The sequence below is a fragment of the Kogia breviceps genome, chromosome 1 (genome assembly GCF_026419965.1).
Source record: "Kogia breviceps isolate mKogBre1 chromosome 1, mKogBre1 haplotype 1, whole genome shotgun sequence".
NCBI classification, from domain to species: domain Eukaryota; kingdom Metazoa; phylum Chordata; class Mammalia; order Artiodactyla; family Physeteridae; genus Kogia; species Kogia breviceps.
This window is the reverse complement of record NC_081310.1, coordinates 173,814,804-173,826,328: the sequence shown is the minus strand read 5'-3', so window position 1 is coordinate 173,826,328 and position 11,525 is coordinate 173,814,804. Positions and strand designations below refer to the sequence as shown.

Sequence of the window (11,525 nt, the reverse complement as noted above, 5' to 3'; positions counted from 1 at the left end):
CTCCCATCCTTCCTTTGCCTGGCTAATTCCTGCTCATCCTCCCAGGCCTGTTTAAGTAGGTATCTCTTTCTAGGAAACCTACCCTGATTATCCCAGACTGAGTTAGACGTATCTCCTCTTAGTTCCCATGGCACCCATGCTTGCCTTTGTCATACTCAAAATTGCATTGAAATGACCATCTGTGCTGTCCAGTGCAGTAGCCATTTGCCACACGTATTAAGCACTTAAATTTGTGGCTAGTCTGAATTAACATGTGCTATGAGTGTAAAATACACACCAGATTTCAAAGACATATAAAAAATGTAAAATATTAATAATTTTTTATATTGATGACATGTTGAAATGATAATATTTGGAGGTTAAATAAAATATTAAAATTAATTTCACCTGTTTCTTTTTACTTTTTATAATGTGGCTGTTAGAAATCTAAAATTACAAATGTATCTCACATGATATTTATATTGGATAGCACTCAACTGTATGTTTGTCTCTTCTTAGGGGTAGGAACTGGCTCTAATACATCCTTATTGCTTTTTTATATTTCTAAAGGGAATGATGGAAATACCTGATGCTAGTCCTCAGAACTTGGGGCTGTAAAACAAGGGTCCAACAGACATTATTACATTATTTGGTTTTTCCATCCAGGAACTTGGCATCTCTCTCTACTTAACTCACTTTTTCTATTTAAGAAAACTCTCTTTAAGAGTTTTCACTTTTGGGCTTCCCTGGTGGCGCAGTGGTTGAGAATCTGCCTGCCAATGCAGGGTATACAGGTTCGAGCCCTGGTCTGGGAAGATCCCACATGCTGCGGAGCAACTGGGCCCGTGAGCCACAACTACTGAGCCTGCATGTCTGGAGCCTGTGCTCCACAACAAGACAGGCCGTGACAGTGAGAGGCCTGTGCACCGCGATGAAGAGTGGCCCCCGCTTACCACAACTAGAGAAAGCCCTCGCGCAGAAATGAAGACCCAACACATCCAAAAATAAATAAATAAATAAATTTATTTTTTTAAAAAAGTTTTCACTTTTAACTCAACTTACTTTTTTCTGTCTTATTGATTCTTACAGATTTTCTCATAGAACACAAACATCTCTCATTAAATTTATTTCTAAGTATTTTAAATGAGATATTTTACCCTTATAGTTTCTAATTAGTTATTAGTTATACCAGCAGTGAATGCTATAGATTTTTGCTTATTTTCTTGAATCTTTACACTTAGTCTTACTAATTTTAAAATTAGCAAGACTGTATATTTTATTATATAATTGCAACAACTGCAATAAAGATTTTTTTCTTATATACTTAATTTTATTTCTCTCTCTCTCTTTCTCGGTCTCTGACTCCCTCTGCTCTGGCTAAAATATCCAAAGCAGTATTAAAATAGTATTAGTGGTGAAGAGTGACCTCATTTATTCCTTAAAAACAGGAAAGCATCTCTGCTTCTCCACTAGCTAAAGATAGATATTCTATTATCTTGTTAAGGATGATTGATTTTTAATTATTTTTATTAAGAATGGGTCTTAAAATGTATCTAATATTTTTATCTATTACAATATTCCTGTTTATTTTTTGTTAATCTACATATATGGTATCTATTTATTTTGAACCATCCCAGAATTACCCTTATGCTTGTGATATGCTGCTCTTTTAATAATAATGTCATATAGTGTTGTGAAGAGTGTTGACCCTGGAACCATCCAGCATGAGTTCATGTTCTGCCTCTGCTAGTTGCAAGCTGTGTGATCTTGAGCAAGTTACTTAGCCTCTCTGTGTCTTCATTTTTTAATTTTTAAAAAAAATTTTATTTATTTATTTTTGGCTGTGTTGGGTCTTCATTGCTGCGTGCAGGTTTTCTCTAGTTGCGGCGAGCGGGGGCTACTCTGTTGTGGTGCGTGGGCTTCTCATTGCAGTGGCTTCTCTCATTGTGGAGCATGGGCTCTAGGCGTGCGAGCTTCAGTAGTTGCGGCACACGGGCTCAGTAGTTGTGGCTCACAGGCTCTATTGCACAGGCTCAGTAGTTGTGGCACATGACCTTAGTTGCTCTGCAGCATGTGGGATCTTCCCGGACCAGGGATCGAACCCGTGTCCCCTGCATTGGCAGGTGGATTCTCAACCACTGCGCCACCAGGGAAGCCTTTCATTTAAAAAAAAATTAATTAGTTAATTTGGCTGTGCTGGGTCTTAGTTGCAGCACGTGGGATCTTTTTCTAGTTGCTGCATGCAAGATCTAGTTCCCTGACCAGGGATCTAACCCAGGCCCCCTGCATTGGGAGCATGGAGTCCTAACTGCTGGACCACCAGTGAAGTCCCTCTGTGTCTTTATTTTTAATGACAGTACCTGCCTGTGCTGTTTATTTACCTATTGCTTCTTAGCCCAAGCTCACCTATATGTTCTATGATGCACCAGGATTTTTTTTTTAATTAATTAATTTATTTTTGGCTGTGTTGGGTCTTCGTTGCTGCACACGGGCTTTCTCTAGTTGCGGTGAACGGGGGCTGCTCTTCATTGCGGTGTGCGGGCTTCTCATTGTGGTGGCTTCTCCTGTTGTGGAACATGGGCTCTAGGCGCGTGGGCTTCAGTAGTTGTGGCACACGGGCTCAGTTGCTCCGCGTCATGTGGGATCTTCCCGGACCAGTGCTTGAACCCGTGTCCTCTGCATTGGCAGGCGGGTTCTTAACCACTGCGCCACCAGGGAAGTCCGATGCACCAGGATTTTTGTGAGGATTATGTGAGTTAACTTAAGTAAATTGTTGAAACAGTGCCTGACACTTAATATTAAGTAAATACTTAATAATGTTAAGTGTTAATATTATTATCATAATTTTAATTAATCTCTTACAGAATTCTGTAGGCTAGTATTTTTTTTTTTTTTTTTTTTTTTTTTTTTTTTTTTTTGTGGTACGTGGGCCTCTCACTGCTGTGGCCTCTCCCGTTGCGGAGCACAGGCTCCGGACGCACAGGCTCAGCGGCCACGGCCCACGGGATCCTCCCGGACCGGGGCACGAACCCGTAACCCCTGCATCGGCAGGCGGACTCTCAACCACTGCGCCACCAGGGAAGCCCTGTAGGCTAGTATTTGACTTGTGATTTTTGCATCCATATTCCTGAGATCTCTTTTTGTAATATTATCATATAAGAGATGTGTATCTTTATCTGCTATTGTGAACAAATTAGGAAAATTCCCCTTTTTCTCATGTTCTAGAACCATACATATAACATGGAACAGAATTATCCCTTTAAGGAATGGTTGGAAATATTACACAATAAACCTTCTGAGCTGGATGTTGTTTGGTAATTTTTTTTTTTTTTTTTTTGCTGTACGCGGGCCTCTCACTGTTGTGGCCTCTCGCTTTGCGGAGCACAGGCTCCGGACGCGCAGGCTCAGCGGCCATGGCTCAAGGGCCCAGCCGCTCCGCGGCATGTGGGATCTTCCCAGACCGGGGCACGAACCCATGTCCCCTGCGCTGGCAGGCGGACTCTCAACCACTGCACCACCAGGGAAGCCCTGGTAATTTTTGATAATTTTTGATAATTTTCTCAGTGTCCTCCTTAATTGTTGCTCAATTCTTGCTTTTTATTCTGTTTTGAATTTTTTAAAGGAAAAAAATTGTCTGTAGTTTAAACTTTTGATCAGGTATCAAATTCATTAGTCTGTAGTTATGTAAAAAATTCCCTTGTGGGCTTCCCTGGTGGCGCAGTGGTTGAGAATCTGCCTGCCGATGCAGGGGACACGGGTTTGTGCCCCGGTCCGAGAAGATCCCACATGCCGCGGAGCGGCTGGGCCCGTGAGCCATGGCCGCTGAGCCTGCGCGTCCGGAGCCTGTGCTCCGCAACGGGAGAGGCCACAACAGTGAGAGGCCCGCGTACCATACACAAAAAAAATTCCCTTGTATTTGTTAAATCTCTGTGATGAGTTTTTAAATTGGGGAGATAAATATGTTCACTGTCTTCATTGTGATGATGGTTTCACAGGTTGATACATATGTTAGAGTTGATTAAATTGTATACTTTATATATGTGCAGTTTATGTATGTCAATGGTAGCATAATTTTAAAAAGTCTACCAATTGCATAAGTCTTTTCAAAGTACAAGGTGACATTTATTAATTCCATTGTTCATGATTTCTGATTTTTAAAATTATCCCCTGAAATATTATATAAGAAATACATTTTATTGTAGATAAAAAGAGATGGTGCATGCAGGAGGTGTTAGTGATTCATTTCCTGATAATAGGGTATACGATTTGTTTTATGTCTACTATACTACCTTGATTTCATTGTTCCCAGGCTGTTTTTTAAATATTTTAAAAAAGGAAAATATGGATGGAGATGCAGTTTTTTTTCTTAGGCCATTCTTGTTGTTTTGGGGCCAGGAAACTCTGGGTTTAGGGACGGTGTGTAAGTGGAAAGATCTGAGGTCTGGCCTATGTAGCAGAGGCCCTTGGGTGTGACTTAGCTATGGATTGAGATGAAAGGATTGAACTGGAAACAGAAGGAGCCAATAGCTTTCTATTGGGAAGGTATATCAGGAGTTACTGGAAGAAGTCTGAATAAGAAAACAAGATACTATCTGGAATTCCTTTATACTCTACCACTTTGCCTAGCCAAGAGTGAAATCCTTGATGATGAAGACACTCTGCAGAGAGACCCTGCAAGGCCAGGGCCAGGCTTGACTCCACTAACCACTTTGGAGGTGGATCAGAATAGTGACCAGTACCTTTCCACAAAGTTAGGTGTGAGGCTTCGTATTTAGAACAGGGGATTCAAACTCTTCTTAAGGAATGCTGAGCTTCTAGCTTAGTTACACCAAGGCAAAGATCTTGCTATTTCTGAGGATGTTTTGATGCCATCTATTTGATGCAGATCAACCCAAATTTACTGATCATTCTGGGCACAGCTTGTGCCAACCACTAAAGGGGGACAGAAGTGCATCTGATATGGTCCCTGCTCTTAAAGAATTTAGAATGTAGTACAAGAGACAGACAGTAATTATGGTAGTAGCCAATACTTCACCTGCATTCTTCTAGGTACTGTTCTAAGGTCTTTATATATATTAATAACAGTCCAATGAGGTAGGTACTATTTTCACCCCCTAAAATAGGGGAGGAGGAAATTGGGACACAGAGAAGTTAAGTAATTTTCACAGCTAGTAAATGGCAGCACCAGGATTGGAACCAAAACAGTGTGGCTCTAGAGTCTTTGTTCTTAACTTTATCTTGTAGAGCAGTAGTTCTTAAAGTGTGGTCCCCAGATCAGCAGCAGCAGCCCCATCTGGAAACTCACCAGAAACATGTATTCTTTGGGTCCCACCCAAGACTTACTGAATCACAAATTCTGGAGGCGGTGCTTAACATTCAGTGTTTTAACAAGCCCTCCAGGTGATTCTGACGCCTGCTATTTGAGAGCCTCTGCTAGAGAAAAGCAAAGCATACTATGAAAAGTGTCAGAAATTAATCTTCCCAATGGGTAGCGATGGTCTCTCTCTTAAGTTCCTAGCCTTCTGCACAGCATCTAGTGTAAAGTAGGCATCAAAAATTACAGATGGATGCATACATATGAATGAATATATGGAAAAGTGATGTTTGAGCTGGGGTCTCTTACCCCATCAATTGATGCAGACCAAATAGGAGAAATGTTCCCCGAAACCGTGAGACCAGCAAGGATGTGATTGTGATACTTTTGGCAAGGTATGGTAAAGGTCTGCTCCAGCACAAGGAGCCATCAGAAGAATGTTAGGGAGATCATGTGAGAGCAGTTCAGGAGGTAAACATGTCAGGTCTTTGTGAACATCTGTATAGGGGAAGAAGCAAGGGAGAGAGAGAAACTGTCATTTCTGGGATGAAGGTGCCCTTCGCAGAGACAGGACGTATAGGACAAGCACGTTTTGGGGGGAAAGATAGAGTTTGGTTTGGGACTCTTGAAATTTGAAGTGCTGGTAGATCCAGGTGGAGCTGTCCAGCAGACACTTGGAAATATGGGTCTGAGACTTGGCTGGAAATAGAGATTTGGAAGGATAGTTGAGCTATAAGAATGGATGAGACCTTTAAGGGAAAAGTGGAATGAGAAGAGAGCTGGGTTTGAAACCATGGTGAACACTGTTATTTAATGAATCAAAAACAAGAGGGGGGCCCTTGAAGAAGGCTGAAAAGGGCTTAGGCAATAGGAGACCTCAGAAAATGCTGAAGCCAAGTAGAAGGCTCAAAAAGGAAGGAGAGGCAAAGTGTCAGATGCTGCAGAGAAATAAGAGTTGAAAATTATCCTTTGAATTTCGACACAAAAAGTGTTTTAAGTGACGTGGTGAGGGCAGAAGCGGATTGACTGAGTTAGGCGTGAGCTGTAGATGAGCAAGGGGAGACAGGTGTTTCTCAGGTCCCGAAGGTAGAGCTCAGTAGCTGCACTCAAGTTGAGACTGCGACATCTTCCAGGGTAGGCAGTCTCTTTCATATCTGTGGTCTCAGCGCGGTAGTCGGCCTGGAAGAGAGGGTGGCGTCAGTGAGTTCAGTGACTAGGGACGGAGAAAGACTTCGCGGAGGCAGTCGCTTTGCAGCCGAGGCTTGAAGGATGAGGGTGATTGGGAGGAGAGGTGGGAGGCAGGGCCCCTGGGTGACGGGGCTCTCGGAGTGTGTGAGGGTGACCTGGGAATGAGGTGGAAATGTGCGCGTGGCCCTTGTGAAGCGGGGAGGCTGTGTGTAGGCTTGGAGGGACAGGTTTGGGGAAAAGACAAGGCCGGAGGCTGTTGCGGGGGGTTGTCCTCCCGCCCCGCCCCACTTAAGCCACAGAGTGGTACCGCGGTGCCTCTACCGGAGCCCTCCCGCCGGGCTGCATGGCGACGGGTGACCGCCAGGGGCCGCTGCCTCCGGTCCCCGGTGCCCCCGCCCCTCTCCATTGGCCTTTGTTGCTGTCGGAGCGCCCCGTTTGACTCGTTCCCGTCCGCCCCCTGGGCCTGGCGGTCGCGCCTGCGCACTGGCAGCTGGCCGGGCGCTAGCTGGGGGAGCTGCTGCAGGCTCCGCGGCGGCGGCTGCAACGGAGGCTGCGGGGGCGGCGGCGCGAGCGGCCGGGCTTGGGGGGGTAGCCGAGCCCGGCCCGGGAGCCCAAGCAGCTAAAGTGCGGGGTACCTAGGCCCTTCACGCTGGACTCCACAGTCTCCGGGCCGCCTGACCTCCGCACGGGTATATGGGATGGAAGCGGGACCCTCGGGAGCAGGTAAGGGCCCCCGGCAGAGGGGCACGGTGCATGCTCCAAGGACTAGGGGACTCCCGCGTGAAGAGCAGGATTTCCGAGTGAGGAAAGGTTTCCTGAGTGAGGAAAGGGGCTCTTATGAGATGGGGGGCCCAGTTTGAAGGGGGCTGTGCAGTTCCGGGGGAAACCTTGTGAAGGGAGCTCTGAGACGGGGGCCATTTATCAAAGGAGGCTGTATGCACTGCTGGAGGTGGGAAGTGCCCTGGGAGAAGGGCCTGATCGCACGTAAGGACACTCGGAGATCCCGGGAGGCCTAGGGAGAGGCCCGGCAGGTGGCAGGGGGCGGGCCCCAGGTGTCCAGGAGAGGAGGGGGTCGACACAGATGGGCCCAGAGCTGCCGCATGCCGGGGGCGGGGGCTCAGCCGGGCTGGGCTGGGCTGGGCTGATGTCTTTTGGGAGAAGGCGCCAGAGCTGGGCTGTGAGCTCCGCCCCAGCCGGGCCTGACGCGGGGGCGAGGGTCAGGGGGCAGTGGGTGGGGATCCGGCCCCGGGATTCCACCCCCCCCACCCCAAGTCTAGGGAGATGGAGCGGAGGCGCCGGAGCATGCGCGGAGGTGGCAGCTGGAACGGGTTGCCCGATGTGGTGGGGGCGTGGCCGCCCGAACCCCCCACCCCCAGACCGGCAGGTTGGCTTGGAAAAAGGAGCACACTGTTGGGCTGCAGTCTCTCTTAGGTTATGCTGGCAGAGTACAAGTGGAAATGGGCCCCTTCCCCATCTTGGGGCTCTTGCACTTGGCCCTGAAAACCTTCAGTCATAATTTGCCAAGAAAAGGTTGAGGGAAACTGCTAAAGTGCCTTATTCTGCCACTGGGATGAGGAAAGACTGGGCTGGAAGCAATGTTTTAGGTTATGGACGGTTCTTCCTTGAAGACAGGCCTTAAAAAATGTGTTGGTTACCGAGGTACCAAGGCCAGGACCAGGTTTACCTAGAAGGGGTTTTCTGCCTGGTTTGCACGGTCCAACAATGAGCAGAGTTGGGATCTTTTAATCCAAGGAAAATGACCTCTCTATTGAATGTCCCTGAGTCGACAGCCTAATCTTTCTATACCTTAATATTTTTATGTTTGTTGTCCCCCACTGAGTATCTTTTCTTTTTCCTCTCTCTACTCCACAGAAACTGTCAGGGCCATGTTATTAGACCCAAGGTCGTCAAGCTAGCCTTTTGTCACAAATAAGTTGTTTGGGGTAGGGGGAAGTTTATAGCCTTCACCATGGTGTCCCAGATGATAGCCTTAACTTCTCCTTATTTACAATCAGGAGAAAAGGCGGTAAGAATAGAGGAGAAACTGAGGCAAGGCTGCCCCAAGAAGACCAGAGTCCCTGGATGTGTTGTGTAGTGGTGGCACCTCCTGTGTCCTGTCTCTTACCCTTTTGATGGGAGGAGCAGTCTGGACCTGGGAATCCTTTAGGTCTTGTCTCACTACTTCCTTCCATTTGATCTCGGGGTGGGAATAGGATTTCCATTTGGGACAGGAATTTCATTTCTGGTTGAAGCATCTTTGTCTTGTATACCAGATCTAATCCCCTTAAGGAAATAGCTCCTGCCGACTCATTCCAGTCATCCATTCAGTGATCTGTAAGTACTTAGTGACTACTTTCTCCAGGACAAAAACAACCTTGTAAAGGCCGCGTAAGCCTTAACGTGGAATGCAGGGAGCAACTGACTTCAGAAAACTACTTCCTCCTTCCCTTAGGCCCCTTTCTCCATTCCAGGAGCCCTCCTGGTTTTCTGGGCTGGAGACTACTTACAGCAACCCAGGGACTAGAGGTCCAGATGGATTGCTGGGAGCTGGCACCCATACCAGACTGCTAATTATCTATTATGATGAATTCCTAATGGTCTCCAGAGTGATGAAAAAGTTGACTTTTTTGGGGTTCATGTTACATATTAATAGCTTCTAGGGAAGGAACTAGAGCCTGGTATCTGGAGTTGGCTGTAGCCTAATGGGGCAGGCTTTACCTCATCAAAAGGTGTAATTGAAATTCATTCTGGAAGCTGTGAGTGGAGGGATCCCATAACTGCCTCCTTCCTAGGCTCGGACTATTTTCTTGGAGGTTTGAGGACACAGTACATACACAAAGCAAGGTATTGTTACTGACTTCACAGGGCTTATGGCCAGGTGTGCCTTCTGTGCTCAGGTGTGTTACAAGCACATATACTGGACTGGGAGCTCCCAGAGGGTAGAGGTGGTGTCTGATTTATCTGTGGAACCAACCAATGTCTAGGCCCTGACACAAGTACGTCTTTATTTTTTGAATTGAATCATATTCCAGTGTGAACATAAATGGTTAAGCACATGTGTGGATATTTAATAATTTGTGTGTACTCAGTGTGTGGACAAATTCTTTTTGGAGCGATTGGCTTTGTACTCTTTGCTTACCGGACAGCTACCCAGCCTTGAGTTTGTCTTTTGAGTGGGCTGTCTAGCTTATTGGGAGGTATGTGGGCCTCAGAACTGCAGGGAAGGAATCCCTGAGCCAGGCCTTTCAGCTCTGTTACTTTTCCTTCTCAGGGCTGGTTGAGGATGGGGGAGGGGGAGTGTCCTTTTCATAGCCCCTCCCTCCTTGCTTTTGTCTGCAGGGAAGGGCCCCGCCCCTTTCCCCCAAGGCCCAAGCTTTGTCCTCTGTGCTGGGGCCCTCATCTGCATCACAAAGTGGCCGTCTGTCCCTGTCTGGGTCTGAAGGGAAGTGTCTCCCTTTCTCAGACTAAAAGCTGGGGGCAGGGTGGGGTTAGGGGAGGAACTTTGTACTGCTGTAAGGCTTGCAGGGGAGTGGAGTGGGAGAGAGGTTCTCTCTTCCTCCTGCCTTCCCTAGTTTGGGTATGAAGGGGAGGGTGGGGGCTCCCTGTTTTTCCAAAGCCTCCTAGGAGTGGAGGGTGCCTAAGGCTAAGTTTGGTGTGTAGTCCTGTTTCTGGGGAAGAGAAGGCTTTGAGGCTAGAGTGTCTGTCCCATCCCCCATCATTTCTACCCAGCCCCTAGCTCTAGGGGATGTCTTTCTCCCAAGGCTCCTAACAGTTATTCAGCCTGGAAGGCTAAGGAGGTGAATGGAATGTAAGAACTTGGGGAGGGAAAGGGTATCTCTTACCAGCTACTTCCACTAGGGTCATGTTTGTCCTGTGCCGGGTTTATAATTGTTTCTGAGCAGTGTGCAGGTGTTTGTGTGTTTGTGTGCTGTGTATGCTTGTGTGTTCTTTGTGGTGTGTCTATGGGTCTGTTTGTTAATTCATTTAGTATCTGTATATTGACATCTATATGCCCGGCACTGGAGATTCAGCAGTGACCAAGGCAGATACAGTCTGTGTCTTTGAAGAACTCACAATCTAGGCTGGTGAGGGGTATGTGTATGAAGGTACACTGTCCAGGTCTAAGTATGTGTTTGGATGTGTATGTCTATCTATGGCTTGTGTATACTTTCTGTTCAGCTCTTTCTGGGGTATGTGGCCAGGTGCTAGTAGTTAAGCTTTCACTTCCCTAGGTAGCTGAATCCTGAAGGTCTTTTCTCCCCAGGCTGGACCGTCATTCCCGTCTGTGTTTCCCTGTCTATGGAGTAGGGTAGGCTTGACAGGTGGTTAGAAGGAGACACAGCAGCTTAGCTCTGGAAAGCATGCCCCTCCCTTGAATGGTTCTGACCTCTTCCTGACCCCCCAGCTGAGGATATGCACCATCCCCCCAGCCTCGCCAACTGTGAAAGCAGATCTCTGGTAATGGGAGGTTCTGGGCTGTTTTGTCCCTCTTTCCTCCCACCTGGGCTGGTCCTCTGCTGGCGAAGACAATAGTAGGTGCTGACGGAGGGTTCTCTTAGGCAGTTTCCTCTTTTCTTCCCTTTCTCCTCAAGCTAGAAAATAAAACCAGGGGCAGCAATCAGGCTGGTGGCAATAGAGGAGAAAGTAGTGGGAGTTGGCCCTGCCCTAGCCCTTTCCCAAGGGCTGCTTCTGTCTTAAACCCCTTCTGCTACTGTCTGGGCCCTCTGTGTAGAAGGAGCTGTGGGCCTGGAAAGAATCTTGTATTCTTCTTCCCAGAACCAGTAATCTCGTCTTCTCCAGGATGCTAATGTCTGCCCCTCCTTCCCAAGTCCTCTACTCTAGTTTACTCTTGCCTCAGTCTCCTATATTTAACCTGCCTTCATTCCCTAGCTTTTTCTTCTTTTGAACTTCTTCTTCATTGTCTCCCCACTTGCAGCCTTGCTTCTTGCCCAGGCTCTCAACTCTAAACTATCGTGCTCCAGCCCCTAACTCCAGCCTTTCCTCCTTCCCAGTTCAAGCATTTTGGGGCTGTGACCTCCAGTTC

The 11,525-nt window shown here is 47.2% G+C and overlaps 1 protein-coding gene across 2 annotated transcripts in view; it reads left to right on the top strand.

The window, feature by feature from the left end:
* The first annotated feature begins 6,966 nt into the window (after positions 1-6,966).
* Positions 6,967-11,525, top strand: part of LOC131746068 (protein argonaute-1) — a 34,840-nt gene continuing 30,281 nt past the window's right edge. For both annotated transcript variants that reach the window (XM_059047031.2, XM_059047026.2), the window contains exon 1: positions 6,967-7,204. In XM_059047031.2, coding sequence (XP_058903014.1) covers positions 7,180-7,204 — 25 coding nt within the window. In that variant the 5' untranslated portion in view covers positions 6,967-7,179. The remainder of the gene's footprint in view (positions 7,205-11,525) is intronic.